At 42.9% G+C, this 21,758-nt stretch overlaps 1 protein-coding gene across 1 annotated transcript in view; it reads right to left on the bottom strand.

Annotated features, from left to right (window-relative positions):
* Positions 1 to 11,027: 11,027 nt before the first annotated feature.
* Positions 11,028 to 21,758, bottom strand: part of gmcl1 (germ cell-less, spermatogenesis associated) — a 140,384-nt gene continuing 129,653 nt past the window's right edge. The window contains exons 13-14 of the mRNA XM_069917456.1: positions 19,465 to 19,552; positions 11,028 to 11,310 (exon numbers count right to left, since the gene is read on the bottom strand). Coding sequence (XP_069773557.1) covers positions 11,182 to 11,310; positions 19,465 to 19,552 — 217 coding nt within the window. The 3' untranslated portion in view covers positions 11,028 to 11,181. The remainder of the gene's footprint in view (positions 11,311 to 19,464; positions 19,553 to 21,758) is intronic.

Raw genomic sequence — 21,758 nt, 5'->3', positions numbered from 1 at the left:
TCAGATTGTTGGCAGTTGTCGGCAGAATCACAAACGGCAATAAGCGTACAGGAGGGAGATAGATCAGCTTGTTGAATGGTGTAATGACAACAACCTTGCGCTCAACGTCAGGAAAACCAAGGAGATGATTGTGGACTTCAGGAGAAAGTCAGGGGAACACGACCCAGTCCTCATTGAGGGCTCAGTAGTGGAGAGAAACAAGAATTTCAAATTCCTGGGTGTCAACATCTCCGAAGATCTATCCAGAAGTCTCTACGTTGATGCAATCACAAAGAAGGCTCGTCAGTGGCCGTACTTTGTGAGGTACCTGAGGTGGTTCGGTATGTCACCAAAGACTCTCATAAACCTCTACCGTGGAGAGCATTCTGGCTGGTTGCATCACTGCCTGGTATGGAGGCACCGACTCTCAGGACAATAATAAACTCCAGAGGGTGGTCAACTCAGCCTGCGACATCACAGGCATCAGGTTTCACTCCATCGAGGCGGTGTCTTAAAAAAGCAGTCTCGATCCTCATAGACTCCCCATCAGCCAGGCCATGCCCTCTTCACTCTGCTACCATTGGGGAAAAGGTAGAGGAGCCTAAAGACGAGCACTCAGCAGCACAAGGACGGCTTCTTCCCCGCAGCCATGAGATTCCTGAACGATCAATGAACCAAAGACACGGCCTTACTTTTCGTGCACTTTATTGTTATTATTTTTTTATACAATAATGTTGTAAGATGGTTATATTATAAAAGTTTGCCCTGTGATGCTGCCACAAAACACCAAATTTCGTGACTTGTTCATTTATTGTCAGAGTACAAACATGATATCACATACAACCCTGAGATTCCTTTTTCCTGCGGGCGCAGCAGAATTACCATTAATTGGTGGTGCAAAAAAAAACAACTGTACACAGCATAAACATGTAAGCAAACAAAGAACTGTAAACAGATAACAAATGTAAACAAACTGACTGTGCAATAGAGAGAACAAACAGAAAATCAATAAAGTGCACAAGAGTCCTTGAATGTGATTGACTTTGTCATTGAGTGTGACGGTGGAGGGGTAGCAGCTGTTCCTGAACCTGATGGTGTGAGTCTGATACCTCTTTCCTGATGGCAGCAGCAAGGACAGAGCGTGTGCGTCTTTAATATGTTAAGTCAAGTTTATTGTCATCTGATTGCACAAGTACAACTCGACAAAACAGCATTCTCTGGTCCTTGCTGGAAAGAATACAAACAATACATATGAAGGACAAGTATTCATATGCACCAATAAATAAATATTGTTTTGTAAATATGAGAGTCTCGGATGGTCAGTGTGAGCAGTTCCTTTGGTTGTTCAGCGTTCTCACTGCTTGTGGGAAGAAGCTGTTCCTCAGCCTGGTGGTGCTGGTTCTGATCCTCCTGCATCTCTTCCCCAATGGGAGCAGCTGAAAGATGCTGTGTATAGGTTGGAGGGTCCTCAATGGTTTTGTGTGCCCTCTTCAGACAACGATTCTGGTAGATCACATCAATTTTGGAGGGATCCTCTCTGCCACTCTTAAGGTCCTGTGGATTGACCTGCAATCCATTTCTGTGCAGCAATTGTACCGCACTATGATGCAACTGGAGAGGACATTCCCGATGGAGATCCTGTAGAAGGTGGACATGATGGTGTCTGGTACCCTTGCCCACCTAAGTCTTCTCAGGAAGTGCAGTCAATTTTGCGCCTTTCTGACAAGTGAGATGTTGAGTGTCCACGATAGGTCACTAGTTAAGTGAACTCAAGGAACCTGGTGCTCTCCACTCTCTCTACTACAGAGTTGTTGATGTGTAGTGGAGGGTGGTCATTCCCGATCATCTCCTTCACCTTATCCATGTTGAGATTCAGGCTGTTGCCTCCCACCAGATCACGAGATTATCTACCTCTTCTCTGTAGTGCGACTCATCGTTGTTTGTTGCTGATGAAGCCAATGACAGCCGTGTCATCTACAAACTTGATGACCCTGTTAGAGCTGGAGATAGAGTTGCGGGTCAGTAGCGTGAACAGGATAGGATGAGCCCACAGCCCTGAGGTGCGCCAGTACTCAGTGTGATGGCACTCGATGTTCTGCTCTCAACCCAGACTGTGGGTTTTCTGTTAGGAATTCCAGGATCCAGTTACAGAGAGGGGGGGTTGAATCCCAGCGAGGACAGTTTCTTCACCAGCCTCTTGGGAATGATCGTATTAAATGCTGAGCTGAAGTCAATGAACAGCAGCCTGGCGTATGAGGTGTCATTCTCCAGGTGGACCAGATGGAGTAGAGGGACAAGGCTATGGTATCATCAATAGAATGGTTCAATCTATAGGCAAATTGAAATGGGTCCAGTGTATTTGGAAGATATGTTTTGATGCGTTCCATCACCAGTATTTCATAATGGTGGAAGTCAGAGGCAGAGGGTGGTAGTCATTGAGGCCTGTTATTGCCACCGTCTTTGGTACCTGGATAATGGTGGCTGTCTTGAAATCCATGAGAATGATGGATTATCGCAACGATGCATTGAAGAAGTCCGTAAAGACTTCCATCAGATGGTCTGTGCAGTCCTTCAGACATGCCCTCCATGTTTGGGACAAAGACATTTTTTTAACTTATCTCAGTGCTCCAGTTTTAAATTTGTAATCAAACAATTCACGTGGTTAGGGCAGCATGGTTGGCATAGCAGTTAGCCCAATGCCTTTACAGCAGCAATGATCGGGACTGGGGTTAGAATCTGGTGTGGCCTATAAGGAGTTTGAACCCCCCCTCCCCCACCTGTGTCTGTGTGGATTTTCCCTGGGGATCAGGTTTCCACCCACCATTCGAAATCCTACCAAAGGTTGTTGGTCAATTGGCTGTAATTGGGCGGCACAAGATTGTGGGCCAAAATGGCCTGCATGTCTAAATTTTAAATTAATTTAAAATGCACATTCCAGATTTTATTCAAGGTTATTTGTATACAGTTTGGTTTGATCGTGTAGAAATGGCAGCTCTTTTTAATATATGGTCAACTCATTTCAGGGCAACAAAATATTTGGGAAATTGCAATGGCATGTATATTAAAGTGGTCATGTTCAGTTGTATATCCCTTTCACACAGTAACTGTTTGAGTCTGTGATTCCCTGACATCACCAGGTGCTGGGTCTCTTCACTGGTGATGCTCTGCCAGGCCTCTACTGCAGTCGTTTTCAGCTCCTGATCATTTCGGGGGCTTTTCTTCTTAAGTTTTCTCTTCAGCAACATAGAAGGCGTGTTCAATTGGATTTAGACCATTCAAAAATTTTCAATTTTTTAAGCTTCGAAATGAGTTTGGAGGCATTTGCTCGAACTTGAGCAGATAAAATGTTTCTGTCCCCCTCAGAATTCATTTTGCTACTGCCATTAGCAGTTACATCATCAATGAAGGTAATACGATAAGCCTCCAAAACAAAACGGATATGTGATCCAAGTATCCAAGGTGGGGCTGAGGGGCAGCCTTGTACGCACCAAATTTAAAACTGGAGCACCAATCAAGAAGAGTGCAGTGTCCTGCCTTAATGACTCTCGACCAGCAGCACTTATATCAACAGGGAGGAAGTGTCTTGAAAGGCTGGTGATGAAGCAGATCAGTTCCTGTCTGAGTGGTGACGTGGATACAATCCAGTTCACCTATTGTATCAACAGGTCTATGGCAGATGCCATCTCACTGGCTCTACAAAGCCCTGGAACACCTGGACAGCAAAGATACATACATCAGGATGCTCTTTATCGACTACAGTTCAGCATTTAACACCATCATCCCCTCAAAATTGATCAGCAAACTCCAAGACCTGGGAGTTAACACCCCGCTGTGTAATTGGATCATGGATTTCCTCACCTCCAGACCACAATCATTGAACATCTCCTCCACTACCTCCAGCTCAGGGCTGTGTTCTTAGCCCCATGCTCTAATCATTTTATACCTACAACTGTATGGCTCATTACAACAATAACACCATCTACAAATTTGCTGACAATTCCACGGCAGTGGGTTGTATAAAGGAAGGGGATGAGTCAGCATACAGGAGGGAGATTGAAAACTTGGCTGAATGGTGCAACAACAACCTCACACTCAATGTCACCAAAACTAAGGAGCTGATTGTTGACTTCAGGAAGGGAAAACCAGAGGTGTACAACCCAGTGATCATTGGGGGATCAGAGGTGGCGAGGGTCTGTATGAGGACACCAATACGCCTGAGTATAAAGGCCTCCAAAAAGCAGCGGAACAGGCCACGACATCACAGGAAAAACCTTCCCCACTATTGAATACATCTATTGGCAACGCTGCCTTCAGAGAGCAGGAGCGATCATCAAAGACCCTCACCACCCAGCACACGCTCTTTTCTCACTGCTGTCATCAAGAAAGAGGTCTAGGTGCCACAAGACTTGCACCACCAGGTTCAGGGACAGCTGCTCCCCCTCCACCATCAGACTCCTCAATAACAAACTCAAATCAGAGACTTATTTAAGGACACTTTCTTGTGCACTTTATTAATTTTATTCTCTCTGTATTGCAGTTTGTTTACATTCATTATCTGTTTTAATTTATTTGTTTACATGTATACACTGGTGTACAGTTTTTGCATAAGTTAGTGGTGATTCTGTTGCGCCCACAGGAAAAAGAACCTCAGGGTTGTGTACTCTGACCATAAATCTGAAATCTCTCCTCTGGTAGTGAAGTGGACAAGGTGAGGTGAAACAAATTTAAGGTTGGCAATTCCATTGTTCCGTATTTACCTCTTTCCGTCGCGTGAAAGCAAAGACAACGCTCAATCACCAAGGCATAGAAGCAACAGGTCTTTCTGGAAAATGTGATTTGCAGAGTTGGCCCTTAATGGACAGCCAGCACGTTGGCCAAAGTGCCTGTTTCTATGCTGTACGAGTCCACGAGGCTTCAATCGAGGACTCTCAATTGCACACCAAGCCTCAAACTGGAACCGGGGACACACGAGGCACTGCAGGAGCAGCATTCTGGAGTAAAAACACTGCTGGAGGAGGGTCAGCCTCAGCATTTGGTTGCAGCCTGGAATGTCGAACATTTGCTTCTTCCACTGATGCTCGACCTACCAAGTTCCCTTCAACAGATTTTTTTATGGCCCTAATTTGAAAGGCATACAGGAACAAATATTTGTTTATATAATGCATTACAATCTGTCCATTTGTAGTCCAGGAAGTCCAACATCTTCACTATTGGGGTCTAAAGTTTCTGATTCTTCTCGTGTTTCAGTGAGGACGTGCTGCCATCTGCAGGCTCACTGAATTCTTGCAGTTGTTTGCAAATTGGACCATAAAATCAGCAGAAACTGACAAAAAGAATACTCAGGGTATGAATTTCATCATTCCAGCGTCGAACATAAAAATCCAAGATGACAGCCGGGCACTGAGTGAAAGTACATTTCCTAAATTAATATTTCAGAAGTACCGTGAGAACAGTTCAGGTACTTTAACCTGTTTGCTACAGGATATTCTCAACACAAAGTAAATGTAATGCCCTTCCCGAAGAGGTTAGAATCACCTTTCATAAGCCTCGCCTTAAAATTCAAGCGTGCTGTTTGTACTGAGAAATGCCACATGGTATGGCGACGTTACAGATGTTAAGAACAGCTCTGCCAACAAAGTGAGCAGACAAGGGCGGCATGGTTGGCATAGCAGTTAGCGCGACGCTGATACACCGTCAGCAATCGGGACCAGGGTTCGAATCGTATGCTCTCTGTAAAGAGTGTGTGCATTCTCCTCGTGTCTGCGTGGGCTCCGGCTTCCTCCCACCATTCAAAACGTACTGGGGGCTGGCTGTAGATAATTGGGTGTAATTGGGCAGCACAGCTCGTGGGCTGAAAGGGCCTGTTACCGTGCTGTACGTCCAAATCTAAAAATCTTCTTTTGACATGTGGGTTTTGTATTCACACCTGGAGGATATATGGTTGCCCTCACGGTAAAGGCTCCATTATTGCCATGAAATACTATATTTAGAATGTAACATTAACTTTGTCTACCGTAAGGCAGAGTTGCCACTTTGTCCAGCGCCCCTCAGCACCTGGTGTTCCTAGCCCGTCTCCCCTCCAAGTACTGACCAGGTCTGCATCTGCTTAGCTTCCAAGATCAATCTCAGGCGTATTCAGGTTATTAAGTGCTAATGGAAGGCATCTGTACATATTTTGCCCTTATGTTTCTTCTTTATTAGTATCTTTCTCCAATTTCTCACCCTTTTCTTGTCTGATGAATGCCGTGCTAGTTGTGCAAAAACATATTTCCACCATTTCTGACCAGCTAATCTTAGTCTGACTCAAGGGCCCAAGTGCTACGGTACCTCCTGCTAGATGGCAGAAGGGAGAACAGTTACATGTGAGATGTGTGGAGTCCTTCACAATGTATATTGCTTTCAGCCTGCTTTGTGTAGTAGATGTCCTTCTTGCTAGGAAGAAGTTCCCAATGATCTTTTTCACTGACTTCGTTATCCACTGTAGGGTCTTGTGGACCGAGGAGGTACAGCTACCAAACCAGGAGGTGACGCAGTTGCACAGGATGCTCTCGATACACCCTCTGTAGAATGTGGTGAGGATGGAGGCTGGGAGATAGACTTTCCTCAGCCTTCGCAGGAAGTAGAGGCACTGCAGGGCTTTCTTGGCGATGGAGCTGGTGTTAAGGGACCAGGTGAGATTCTCTGCCAAGTGCACTCCAAGGAACTTGATTCTCTTGACCACCTCAACAGTGGATCTATCAATGGTCAGTGGAGTGTGGTCCCCCTTAGGCCCTCAAAAACAGGTTTCAAGAGGGGTAGAAGAACAGAGAGCAGGTTGAAGATGGAAGGGCAGGAGCTTATATTTCAACTGTGTAAAAGTGTACAAGATAAATACATGAAATTATGATGCATCTTTCATAAAACACCAGCTGGTCAAAATTGAAGTTTTAATAACATTAGAGGATGTAGTGGAGATTTACTTAAACATTTGGAATAGCAAGAAGATCTGATCAAAGTGTTTAAGGTCATAAACGATACAGATACTGAGTGAGAGAAAACTGTTCTCATTGGCAGAAGGATCAAGAACCAGGGCAGATACAATTAAGATAATTGGCAAAAGAAAAAAAGTCATGGAGTTCCATATATACTCATAAAATTCAAGCTTTGTAGACCATTTTTTAACATTAAATGTACGGGCTCAACTATTACATGCATTCTACTTTTGACCGTGCTAAGTACCTGCGTCGTTCAAGGGATCAGGGCCGAGGTGAGAGTCTGTGGTCGAGACGTCAGGAGCTTGGATAGGTGAGGGGCCAGCCGGCCAGGACCAGGTTGAAAGTCTGCATTCGAGGCGTTGAGAGCTCCGATGGGTGGGGGGGTCGAGGCCGAAGTGAGAGTCTGCAGTCAAGGCGTCAGGGGCTTGGATAGGCAAGGGGCTGGCCAGCCGGGACCAGGTGGCAAGTCCGCATTCGAGGTGTTGAGAGCGCCGATGGGTGGGGGGGTCGGGGCCGAAGTGAGAGTCTGCAGTCAAGGCGTCAGGGGCTTGGATAGGCAAGGGGCTGGCCAGCCGGGACCAGGTGGCAAGTCCACATTCGAGGTGTCGAGAGCGCCGATGGGTGGGGGGGCTGGGGCCGAGGCGAGAGTCTGTGGTCGAGCCGATGGGAGATCCGATGGGCAGGCAGCTGGGCCAAAAGCTTTGGTGTGGGGGGGTGGTGGTCGATGTATGTAAAATACCAGATTTTTGGGGCTAAAATAGTGGGAATCGATCTTTGTACGGTATCAACCTTTACACGAGTAAGTAAAATCCGCACTATTGAGCAACTATGGAGATTGCAGATGCTGGAGATGCAAATTTTCCAGTTGCCGGAGACTCACTCTTCCGATGCCTAACTAATACACCTGCATTAAGAAAACCATTTAAAAGACAAAAAGAAAGTGGAAAATGTAAAGTCATTTGAAAAATTAAACAGTGTCGTAGTCTTTAATTATGTAAAGTTCATTTTAATCAAATAATTCCCGTGACTTACAAAATTTAAATTCAAACCCATCGCTGGCACTGGCACTGCTGGCCACGACACTAACCCTGCCCCAAGTTTACAGATAAAGCCTTACTAATATACCTAATACTAATAAAGACTCTTACCAGGGAGGGATAGGGAGACTCTTTGGGAGAGTCGGCCCAGAGGCGAGCAGTATTGGCCAGCTCTTCATTCTGGGAAACACCATTTTATATAAAAAAAATTTAAATAAAATTTTAAATTTTGAAAAATTTAGACATACAGCACAGTTACAGGCCATTTCGGCCCACAAGCCCGTGCCACCAATTACACCTAATTCACCTACAAGTTTTGAACGGTGGGAGGAAACCGGAACCCCCAGGGAAAACCCACGCAGACAAGGGGAGAACATACAAATTCCTTAGGAACACCATGGAATTGCAACCCTGGTCCCGAATGCTGGTGCTGTAAAAGCATTGCACTAACCCCTACACCAACTGTGGCGCCCTTAATTTTATTCAAATATAATTTTAATGAAACTTTATTCAAACAGCTACTGTGGTGGGGCATGACTGGGTCGGTCCACTGGCTGAATGTTTGTTTCCATCTTCACCAAGGCAATCCGGCTCACCTCCATATGTGTCCCAGTCAAGCCCTCAGCGCACCTTACCCATGCTGACAACCCTGCTCACCTCCATGTAAGTGTCCTGGTCAGGCCCTTCAGCGTACCTTACCCATGCTGACAACTTGACTCACCTCCACGTAAATGTCTTGGTCAGGCCCTCAGCACACCTTACCTGCGCTGACAACCCCTGCATGTGGCAACAGCGAGAGAATGCACATGCATTGCTAGTTCAGTGGAACAATTTTTCTGTGCATGGCCAACAAAGTCTAAGTGCTCTTCTGTGGGGTCCAACTGCCCTGTCTTATTTAATTGAACATTTTTTTTGCCGGTTGTTGAATTCCAGATAATGGGGATTTTACTATAGATATGGTAAGTTTGGATGGAAATACATATATAGGTCTTAATAACCCCTTGTACGTGGTGTAAAATTTTAGTTGATGATCTTCCAACTGAAACAACTTAAGGATTGTATTTCTAGTTAAATGAGACGTAAAAACAAGCAGTTGTAAAATTAGATCCATTCTCAGATGAGTAAATATTTACAAGCCTCTTCACTGAATCAAAGATTGTAAGACTGGAAATTACCATAAGCAAGGACCTCTGTTTTCCAGATTGCAATTGACAACATTGTTCCACATTGCTCCTTCATCTGCTGGGGGTGGGGGATGTACACTCGATTATAGCATCGTGGCCAATCAAAAGCTGAACTTGCATATGAGTTCTTCAAGACAGGCTACTGAAATCAAAACCTTCCTTTTTGTTTGGAAAAAAAATAACAAGAGGGAAACAGTGGCGTTAAAAGAAAATGCTCAGGTCATGTAACATTTATGAAGAGAGGGTCAACACTTCTGAAAGGCCTCCACAGATACTGCCTGACCTGCGGACATTTCCAGGGCTCTGTTTTTATTTAAGATTTCCAGCATCCTCTCTGATTTTTTTGTTTTTTCAGTAAATAGTGTATAACATGTTTAATTATTGCCAAACACAGCACATCACTCAGGCACAAGGTACACACCAGGAATTGAATTTCTAATTACAAGTCATGGCATCAAAATAAACAATGAAATATCTTGCTCATTTCCTTGTCTGTTTTTCCTTCTCTCAGAGAGGGCCTCAAATTCAAATTGGGAAAATCTGATTCAGTTTTAACTAAAGTAAGGTTCATTGAATTCATCTTAAATTTTATAAAAGGCGAGTTGGTAAAATACAGATGAAATTAGCTTTCTACATGCTGCGGCCCCCACAGTCAAAACATCTAATGTGAAAAGGCACAGATAGATGAACAATATTTGTTCATGCTGACCTGTTTTTTTGGGCTACGAAAGAGAGCTATCCTTCTGTCAAAGTCTTAAAATTTCACATGGGAGCAATTTTGGCTGCCCTTGCAACTCCACGAAGATTTTCGAGCTGGACAGACATGGTTAAGGATCCAGATGTCACACTAGATGGGGTGAGGAAAGATCAATAAGTCCCATAATTTGCCACAAGGCAAGCTAAGTGGAGCTTTTCTGGTCTAATGAACCCATTTAAAATGAAAGGGGAAAGTTTAATGGGAATCTGAGGGGCACTTTATACTATACTGGTATTCACCACCTATGGGGATTAGTAGATGCCGGATAAATGAATCTTCCAGTTGCTTGACATTGGTAGATGCCGGATAAGTGTATGTTCCAATTGCTTGACATTGCATGTTGTGCGATTGGGGAACTAACCGCAGGGGGAGGAAAACAATTTTAAACTTTCATATTTTTTGCCTATTGATTTTCCCAAATTTTTTTGCCAGTTGCTTGAATTCCGGATAACAGGAAATTTACTGTATATGGAATGAGCTGCCAGAGCAAGTGGTTGAAACTGGGACAATTACAATATTTAAAAGACATTTGGACAGGTACATAGATAATAAAGGGTTAGAGGAATATGAACCAAACTCGTGGGTGATATGGACAAGTTTGGCTGAAAAGTCTACCTCTACGCTGTAAAACTCTTGTATCTCCATGCTTTGGGAAGTTACAGCAGCTCTCTCTACCTCAGCGAAACTTCCGTACAGGTCCTGGGGGAAAACTTGGGAAAAGGGAGGAAGGAAGCAGCGATTCAGGCTGGTACTTCTGACTTGCTTCCTAGATAGCAACTGAACACCTCCTCATACCAGCGGCCTTGATTGTGTGTCAAAATCAGTCATACAGTACACTGCAGTCTACAGCGAAGGAGGCAAGGAATGTGCTTTCTGCACCTAACACATTCTGACTGTAAGCAATGTGAAACCAGAGCGTCTCCAGCTTCTCAGGATTTACTCAAAATTCCAGCAATCTGCAGCTTTTGTAATTATAGTCTTAACAGCACGTCTTCAGCTACAGTTCGATCCTCTCAGAGCACAATGGTTTTTCTAAATAAAAATGAACAATTATATACCAAAAAAGAATGGACGCAGCATTTTTTTGCTTTCATACTTGTGGAGTTTGAGTTCTTTATTCCTGATGCGTGGTTCCTCAGACCGATGCAATGAACAGGCACTCATTTTGTCCAATGAATGATTTGGCCGGAGAAGTGTGAGCCACCTGTGCCACACAGCTCTTGTCGGGGTTGCCACAGTGACCTCCTATTTCAGTTCTCACTGCTTGGTGGCAGTTCGTCAATCTCAGCTTTAGTCTCTGGTGATGTATATAGGAAATTGCAGCAAATGTAGAGTGGGAACATCAGGAGCCGGCTGTCCAGATTCAGCACAATCTGTTCCTGTGGATCCAAACAGAAAGTGGTCTGAGATGATGGGGATAAACTAGTGGTAAAGGGGTGGGGGGGGGTGGGGGTTGGGGCGTGGGAGGAAAAGTATAATGTAATCAGGACTTGGGTATTGTACTGGTTAGTTTGGAACAAATCAGACTTGCACCACATCATTTAGAAAGTTATTCTAATGCTCCCTCTCTGTTACAGGATTATAGGAACAGGAAGAACCCATTAAGACCCTTGTTGGTTCCATCATTCAATCAAATCACAGCTGATCTGCTACCTAACTCTATAAACCTGCCTTTCTCCAAAATGTCTTTCATATTTGTTGTGTGGGAAGGGAAACAAGTTTGATGGGTTCAAAGAATAGTGGCTTGGACACAGGCTGAATGCGGAAATAATATTGGGATTTCCATAAAGTGTTTGATAAGGTGCTGCACAAGAGACTTCTCAGTAAGTTACAGGAAAGTGGAGTCCGGGGAAGTATATTGACCTGGATTGAAAATTGGTTGTCTGACAGGAGGCAGAGAGTCGGGATAAATGGGAGTTTTTCAGGTTGGCAGAGAGTGGTAAGTGGGGTACCGCAGGGGTCAGTGTTAGGCCCACAACTGTTCATCATTTACATTGATGACTTGGAGGAGGGGATAAAATGTGGTGTAGCCAAGTTTGCGGATGACACCAAATTGAGTGGAAGAGCAAATTGTAATGAGGATGTGGAGAGTCTGCAGAGGGATGAGTGGGCAAAGGTCTGGCAGATGGAGTACAATGTTAGTAAGTGTGAGGTTATCCACTTTGGCAAGAAAAATAAAAGAGCTGAATATTATTTAAAGGGTGAAAACCAACAGCATGCTGTTGTGCAGAGGAACTTGGGAGTGCTTGTGCATGAATCACAAAAAGTTAGGTTGCAGGTGCAGCAGGTTATTAAGAAGACAAATGGAATGTTGGCCTTCATTGCTAGAGGAATTGAATTCAGGAGTAGGGAGGTAATGTTGCAACTGTATAAGGTACTGGTGAGACCGCACCTGGAGTACTGTGTCCATTTCTGGTCTCCATATTTGAGGAAGGATGTACTGGCTTTGGAGACGGTCTAGAGGAGGTTGATCCCTGGGATGAAGGGGTTGACTTATGATGAAAGATTAAATCATCTAGGATTGTATTTGCTCAAGTTCAGAAGAATGAGAGGAGATCTTATAGAAACATATAGGATTATGAAGGGTATGGATAGGATAGATGTAGGAAGGTTTTTTGAGCTGGCCGGGAAAACTAAATCTCAAGATTTGGGGGAGTAGATTTAGGACAGAGATGAGGAAAAATAGTTTTTCCCAGAGAGTAGTGAATGTTTGGAATTCTCTAACCAGGGAAGTGGTTGAGGCTGCCTCATTAAACATATTTAAAATTCGGTTAGATAAATTTTTACATGATAGAGGAATTAGGGGATATGGGGAGAAGGCAGGTAGGTGGAGTTAGGTCATAAATTAGATCAGCCATGATCATATTGAATGGCGGAGCAGGCTCGATGGGCCATTTTTGGTCTACTCCTGTTCCTACTTCCTATGTTCCTATGCAAGGCATCACACACACAAATACTGTATTCTCAATCACACACCGCAGTATAATCAGGCACATTGGACTTAATTCTTACTTGCTGCAATCACACGAGACAGACACAACTAAATTAGAACAAATTAAATTACCACAAGATGGAATGTTTCATTAAATGAAATAATTTGTTAGATATGTAATGCTTAACTTTACTTTCCAATTGGTCAAATGTTTTTACGCAGCCAACAAGTTGACAGCACATTTGTCAGACAAGATAACTATTTATTTTTTGCTATCATAGCTTTTTTTTAAGAATTATTTTTAGCTTCAAGACACCTCAAAACCTTAGAACAGGCATGGAGCTGATATGTTTCATTTCTGCTATCAATTCACGACAGCATCTTTTTCCATGGTTAGCGAAATGAGTTCAATGATACACTCAATATCACTTAATGGATCACAAAACATACTATCTTGAAAGAAACACAAAGGACTTCTTGAAAACCGAGAAATCTTCAGATCTAAAATAAAAACACAAGTTGATGGAAATACTCAGCAGATCAAGTTGAAGAGAAAGATACCTCTGTTACTCTTCGCAAAGTTGAGATCTAATCCGCGGACTATTTCCATGCTGACTACGTTGACGATATGGAAGAGGGGACAGCGTGTAGTGTATCTAAGTTTACTGATGATATTAAATTGAGTGGAACAGCAAATTGTGCAGAGGATCTATAAAGCCTGCAGAGAGATATAGATAGGTTAAGTGAGTGGGCAAGGGTCTGGCAGATGGAGGACAATGTGGCTAAATGTGAGGTTATCCATTTTGGAAAAAAATGGAAGATCAGATTATTATTTAAGTGGAAAACGATTGCCGTATTCTATCATGAAGAAGGACTTGGGAGTGCTTGTGCATGAATCGCAAAAGGTTGGTTTGTAAGTGCAGCAGGCTATCAGTTACTAGAGGGATTGAATTGAGGAGCAAGGTTATGCTGCAACTGTGCAAGGTAGTGGCGTGGTTGCATCTGGAGTACTGCATGCAGTTCTTACTTGAGGAAGGATGGACTGGATTTGGAGGCAGAGCAGAGGAGGTTCACCAGGTTGATTCCAGAGATAAGGGGTTGGCCTATGAAGAGAGATTGAGTCATTTGGGACTGTACTCACTGGAATTTAGAAGAATGAGATGGGATTTTATAGAAACATATCAAATTATGAAAGGTAATAAGATAGAGGTAGGTTAAGTTATTTCCATTGGTGGGGGAGACTAGAACTAGAGAACATAACCTCAAGATTCAGGGAAGTAGGTTTAGGGCGGAGATGAGGAGGAACTCCTTTTCCCAGAGGTTAGTGAATCTGTGGAATTTGCTGCCCATTGAAGCAATGGAGGTGACCTCAGTGAATGTATTTAAGACAAGCTTGGATAGATTTTTACATCGTAGAGGCATTAAGGATATGGGGAAAGGGCAGGAAGGTGGAGATGAGCCGATCATCAGATCAGCCGTGATCTCATTGAACAGTGGAGCAGGCTCGACGGGCTGGACGGCCGACTCCTGCTCCCATTTCTTATGTTCTTATATTCCAACATTTTCTTTATTATTCGAAAGGATTTATTCAATGACACACAGTCCTGTCTCCATTATGCTACAAAACCATTAATCAAGGTTGAATGGAGAGATGAAAGGGCGCATTTGGGACCAAAAATTAATTGAGTGTAAAACAAATTGTTAATGAGTACATACATCAATTCCTTAATTTATTCATGCATTTCCTGCTAATTTATTCAAAAATGTTTTGAATTGTTTGATTCATGTTAACCCAATTGATAAAATGTATTGGCATTCAATGCCATGTTAAATTATTGGCATGGACCCTAATTAACTCTCTCTGATAATGCCCATGTCGAGGTTATTGTTCACCACAGTACGTAACGATACGTTTGTCTTGTATTTCTGCCGAATGACTGGAATTTGTTTTACTTCTGAAATCAAATTTGACATTTGGAATCCAATTGAGAGGAGAAGCTGGTGAAGATTTAGGGGCCGTTCACACAGAGCACAAGCTGGCTATTGTAACACTGGAGCTGATTAACTCCTCATCAAAATGAGCAAAGAGAATCTGGAGTAAAACGATTTTGTGGTATTTGGGTATGTAGGGACCCAGCATTACAAAGGGCATAGAACATTACAGGCCCTTCGGCCTGCGATGTTGTGCAGACCTACACAATGTGTTCCATGATGAATCTAACCCTTCTCTCCCTCACAGTCCATAACTCTCCATTTTTCTCTCATCCATGAAGCAAAACACGAAAATCTGCAAACACCGTGGTTGAAGTAAAAACACGATGCTGGTGAAACTCAGCAGGTCAAACAATGTCCTTTATATAGCAAAGATAAAGATACAGAACCAACATTTTTTTTATATACACAGAGTTGTGGGTACCTGAATGTCTTGCCAGGGATGGTGGTGGAGGTGAAACATTAGAGGCATTTAAGAGACTCTTAGACAGGCACTTGGAAGGAAGAAAAATAGAGGGTAGGGAGGGTTTAGTATTCTTTTAAGGAATGTATGGGTTGGCACAACATCAAGGGCTGAAGGGCTTGTCATGTTCAACTCAGTAATCCCAAAGGGTATGGTAAGGCCAAGGAAGTCCTCCACTGCTGATGTCAGATGAATTCTCACTATTATGAAGAAAAATCCCCAAAATCCAACAGATCAGAAACACTCTTCGGGAGGCAGGTGTGGATGTGTCAATGACAAATGTCTGCAGAAGCTTCATGAACAGATGCAAACCACTATTTAACCACAGTAAAAGGATGGCCAGATGAGACCAAGATAAACCTGTATCAGAGTGATGGAAGAGCAAAGTGTGGAGGCGTAAAGGAACTATCCAAGATCCAAAGCATGCCACCTCCTCTGTGAAACGTGGTGGTGGAGGTGTTATGGCCGGGGCATGTACGGCTGCTGCAGGTACTGGCGCACTTATCTTCATTGATGATGGAACTGCTGGTGTTAGTAGCAAAATGAATTACGAGGTGTATAGAAACATCTTAGTTACTCAAGTTCAAGCAAATACCTCCAAATTCATTGGACAGTGCTTCATCCTGCAGAAAGTCAATGATCCCAAACAGACTGCTAAAGAAACAAAGGAGTTTTTCAAAGCTAAAACCTGAAAAATTCTTGAATGGCCAAGTCAGTCACCTGATCTAAATCCAACTGAACATGCCTTCCATATGCTGAAGAGAAAACTTAAGGGGACAAACCCCCGAAATAAGCAGGAGCTGAAGATGGTTACAGTAGAGGCCTGGCAGAGCATCACCAGAGAAAATGCTCAGCAACTGGTGATATCAGTGAATCACACACTCAAACAGCCCTTGAATGCAAGGGATAGGCAAAGACTGAACATGACGACTTTAATATACAGACCATCAGTACTTTCCAAATATTATGGCGCCCTGAAATGAGGGGACGATGAATAAAAGTGCTATAATTTCTACATGGTCAAACCAAAATGTATACAAATAACCTTTAATACCATCTGAAATGTGCACTTTAATCATGTGAATTCTTCGATTACAAATTTAAAACAGTGGAGCATAGGGGCATAATGTTTGAAACGAGAAGATTACAAATGAATCAGCCACGATCTAATTGAACGGCAGTGCACGCTTGAGGGACCATAGATTACTTCTCCTCTAATTTACTTTTGGCATCTGAAGACATTCTCCATCCAGTATACCTGAGCTCTTCTTCATTTTCAACAGGGCTATTCTCTTTTAACTGGGATCCACACCCAGAGATCAAGAAGTTACCCAAGAACCTGAATACTCAATGTCTCAAATACTTCTTAGGAGAAAATCTATTTTCTTTTAGAACACTAATAATCTTGTTTTAAAATGAGGTTTTTGTTTTTGCGTGGATAAGATATACAGGTTGAACAAGTGATTCCTTGAGTCCAGGTTAGTTAACATGGTTGTTCGGCCTCAAGTGCAAACCTAAGGCAATGTGTTTTATAGGTTAAATTTTTGAGAGTTAATTTTCCTGGTTAACTCTACGTGCGACAGATGGTATAATTGGCAATGAATTTGTGCCTCCTTTATACAAGAACAAATGAAATAGGAGCGAGAGAAGGCTACCTGGCTGCCTAAGCCTGCTTTACCTTCAAAGTGATCATGGTTGATCTGCTCATGGACTCAGCTCTACTTACCTGTATTTCCCCCTAATAACCCTTAATTCTCCTGCTAGGGAAAAATCTACCGCACTGAGTCTTGAATGGCCAAGTCAGTCCCCCAATCTAATTGGGCATGCTTTCCATGTGCTGAAGAGAAAACTTAAGGGAACAAGCCCCTGGAGCAAGCAGGAGCTGATGGCTGAGAATGGGAGGGAGGGAGGGATAGATAGAGGCAGCCTGGACTGCTTCCTTTGGCAGAGAATTCCACAGATTCACAGTGTCTGGGTAAAGCAGTTTCTCCTCATCTCTGCCTTGAATCTTAAGGCTACGCTCCCTTGTTCTCGTCTCACCTATTAGTGGGAACAACTTTCCTACCATAATTTTGCATGTTTACCTTTACAAGATCCCCTTCCATTCAGCGTACTATTCTTTGTGAATCCAGTGAAGTGTGGCATCACCAGTGTCCTGTACAATTACTGCAGAACTGCCCCGCTCTTAAATTCAGCCCCTTCAGCAATGAAGGCGAACATTCCATATGCCTTCTTGACTCTGTCTGTATCTGCAAACGCACCTTTTGTGATTCACGCACAAGCACTCCCAGATGCCCCACAGCGTGCTGCGACCTTTCACCATTTCAATAATAATCCGACCAACAATCTTTCCTTCCAAAGTGGATTAAAACATCTGCCACGTGCCTGCCCGTTCAATTAAACTCTTGATATCTCCCAGCAGACTCTCTGCACCCTCTGCACAATTTACTTTTCCACTCATTAGCAAACTTTGATAGGCTGCACTCTGTCCCTTCTTTTTAAGTCACTCATATATATGTAAACAGTTACAGGCCCTGAAGACCTGTAACTGTTCTAAAAGACCTGTTCTAAAAGAACACCCTAACCCTAACCCTAGCAATGATCCCTAAAGCACACTGCGCATCACTACATGCCAACCCGAGAAACATCCATTTATCCAAACTCTCTGCCTTTTGTTTGGCTAACCAATCCTTGATCCACGCTGGTACATTCACCCCCAACCTGTTAGGTCTGCTTTGTTCGAGAATGAGTGAGTCAGACACCAGACTGAGTCGAAATCAAGGTTCTTTATTACCGGATTGTAACACTTGCAACTAACAGTGTTAGTTGGAGAAGGCGCATTCTAACGATATCAGCAAGTGGTGTTTTTTTATACCTCAGGACACATACTTAGTAAATTATCATACCATTACCCTGTCCAATGAATAAGCTGTTGTTACCCTTCACTGTTAGTCTGCTGCTCATCAGCTTGTTAGTGCCAAGCTTATCTTGAGTGTACAAGGTCACATCTGCATTCTGTTACTCCTTAGTACTGGGTGACTCCTTCTCCGGTCCCATCTCATGATGTTTTTACCTTACAAACCTCATCCATCTTTATCTTATGGATAAGTCTTTTTATTTGGCACCTTACTGGAAATCCAAGAATACAACATCTACTATTCCTGTCTATCCACTGTGCTCATATCTTCAAAGAACTAAAATAAATTTGTCAACATGGCCTGTCTTTCCTGAATCCATGCTGCATTTGCCTGATGGAACCATTGGTATCCAGCTATCTCTGTATTTCTACCTTAATAGCTTCACTCATTTTCCCCGTCTACATACATTAAGTCAACTGACTTGAAGTTGCTGCCTTCTTCAAACATTTTGTTTTATATACAGCAGTATGACATTCGTCGTCTTCCAATTCCGCTGGGACCTACTCAGAGTCCATGGAAATTTGATAAAATGTCACAAGCACGTAGGCTTTTTACTTCTGTTATTTCTTTCAGTCTCCTGGGATAATATTTCATCAGCATTGAGGGACATATTTACCTTTAGACCCACGAGTTTGCTCAGAGCTACCTCTTTTGTCATGGTGATTGCATGGAGCTCCTCACCTGCTCTCACATCCTCACCAACAATCCATACCTTGACGAAGGGCTCAAACCCGAGACGTTGGCTGTGTACCTTTGTTCCATCAAAGGACACTGTCTGACCAGCTAAGTTTCTCCAGCTTTGTGTTTCTTACTTAACATCACTCTTTGGCACGCTATCTGTGTCTTCTTCCACCGTTAAGACCAACATGTGAAGAGTGAATGAGAAAAAAATACAAACAGTTTAACTAAGATTTGAATCACTCCCTACTCAATCATAATTAACTGAAGGCCACTGACAGATGAACAAATTGAAGCTGAATGGATGATATCTACCAGAAATTATGCTTCATCAACACTGCCATGGATTGTTCAAAGCAATAAGAAGTTACCAGTCCAACAACTGCTCCAGAGCTTCAGAGATATTGTTCATAGTCTTAGTTACTGCCATCCATACCAACGTTAACTTTAGAAAGTCAAGAGTTTTAAAAATTAAATCAGAAAGGGTATTCCCTGGGAACACAGTGTTCACATTTTCCTAATGTGAGTGCGTTGATTCTCAGTCACATACCTGGTCTTTCTCCAGTGACAGGACCTGGTAACCAGCTGTTCGACTATAGGTCACTTTCCCATTGCTGTCAAATGATGCCAGCCTTATTCTGCAACAGATTCAGATTTAATGTCAGAGTACATGCATGACATCACATACAACCCCGAGATTCTTCTTCCTGCGGGCGAGGCAGAATTACCACTTATTGTTAGTGCAAAAAAACTGTACACAATGGACACATGTAAACAAATAAAATGTAAACAAACTAACGATGCAAAACAGAGAGGAAAAAAACAATAAAGGTGGTATGGTTGGGTTAGCGCATGACTTTACAGTGCCAGCGATTGGGACTGGATTTGGGTTCGAATCCTGCACTCTCTGTGAGGAGTTTGTACATTCTCCCCATGTCTGCATGTTTTCTCCGGGGACTCCGGTTTCCTCCTGCTGTTCAAAATGTACCAGAGGTGTAGGTTAACTGGGTGTAAATTGGGCGGCATGGACTCGTAGACCAAAATAGCCTGTTACAGTGCTGTATGTCTAAATTAAAAATTAAAAGGTTGGCCACTCCTGCCTTGGATGTCCTTGATGGTGGTGATGGGTTTGCCTGAGATATCCTGGGCTTTGATCACGACCTTTACAGGACTTTAAACTCAGGTATATTGGTGTCCCCATATTGGTGTCCCCGTGACGCAGCGGTCTGCACACTTTCCACCACACATCTGTAGAAATTTGCCAAGCTTTCCGATGTCAAACCAAACTCCACAAACACCTGAGGAAGTAGAGGCACTGAAGTGCTTTCTTCATGGTGCCATCAGTGTGTTGGGTCCAGGAAAGGTCCTCCTTCAAGATACTGACTCCCAGGAATTTAAATGTGCTCACCCTCTCCACCACTAATCCCTCAATGATCACTGGATCGTGCACCTCTGGCTTTCCCTTCCTGAAATTAACAATCTTGGGTTTCGGTGACATTGAGTGCAAGGTTGTTATTGGTCCACCCTTCAGCCAAGTTTTGAATCTCCCTTCTATATTCTGACAGAGAAGTATTAATTTCAAAATTCTGAACCTACATTGGATTACAACTGAGAAGGAACTATTTGTCCTCACCTAAGCTCCCAACTGCTCCTTTAGGTATTTTTTTAAAATGCTTTTTTTAGACACTGAGTTTAAGATAGTCAATCTTTGAATAAAATCTTATTTCCTTCTGTTCCACTTTGTTTGGGGTCTCAGGTTTGTATATTTCATTTAAATCTCAACTCAGATTCCTTTGTTCCAAGAGAAACAAGCACCACATATTGTATCTGATCTTCCCTCATAAGTAAAATTCCCTCACTCTGGTAATAAATACCCTTATAAATCTTGTCAGAAGCCCCCGGTATCGTCACCTTCTTTGTACAGTTTGGTCGTCAGAATCATATGCAGTATTCCAGCTGTAGCCTTGCTAGTCTTTGATATCATTCTGACAGGACCTCCTTGTTCTTGTACTGTTCAAGTATATCACCATGTAGTGATAGAACATTTTTTTTTCTTTTACAAGCAGCCCAGTAGATATCTCATACATAGTACAACAACTAAGACACAATTGAAACGTATGGAATTAGAGGGATTAGATAGAATGTACCAAAGATAACAATTTTTGCCTTCAACCAGCAGCCTGATAATAGTGGGAAAAATACAACCATCTAATCTAAGTATAGAGATGGAGGAGTGGGAAGGCTTGAAGATCTGCCTGCTTTTATTAAATGCCAAAGATGAACACGAGATGATGGAAATTAATCAAATCCTATGGCCCTGCAAGTCCTCCAGGACCCCGCTCTCGGAAGGAAGTTGTAATCTGACTTGGTATCATGAACAAACCGCGTGCTGGTACATGATCTTAAGCTTGTAAATCTTCTTTCTGGTGCAAGGGAATGAAGAGAGTTTTGGTTAAATCGTTTAATGTGTCTGCTTTTCCAAGGCAGTGGGAGTTAGAGATGGGAGTTGATGATGGAAAAGCTGGTTAAAAAAAAAAGGTATTGGTAAATGTTCCATTATCTTCACATAATAACTACATTTAGAATGCAACATGCGTGATTTAAAAAAAAAACTTTTGTTTACTGTAAGGCAGACAGAGAGTTGTCACTTTGTCCACGGAAACCTACAGCAGCTAGTGTTCCTAGGCGGTCTCCCCTCCAAGTACTGACCAGGCCTACATGTGTGACGGCTGGGCCACATTCCTAACACTCCGCAGTTTTTTTTTGTAGTCTTGAGAAAGCATCATGAAAAGGAGCACCCTGATAGGATGCTATAAATGGTGAACTTATTAGAAATTGTTAAGA

This window comes from Narcine bancroftii, chromosome 2 (genome assembly GCF_036971445.1).
Source record: "Narcine bancroftii isolate sNarBan1 chromosome 2, sNarBan1.hap1, whole genome shotgun sequence".
NCBI lineage: Eukaryota > Metazoa > Chordata > Chondrichthyes > Torpediniformes > Narcinidae > Narcine > Narcine bancroftii.
The sequence above is the reverse complement of the archived record's forward strand: the minus strand, read 5'-3'. Positions and strand labels throughout refer to the sequence as shown.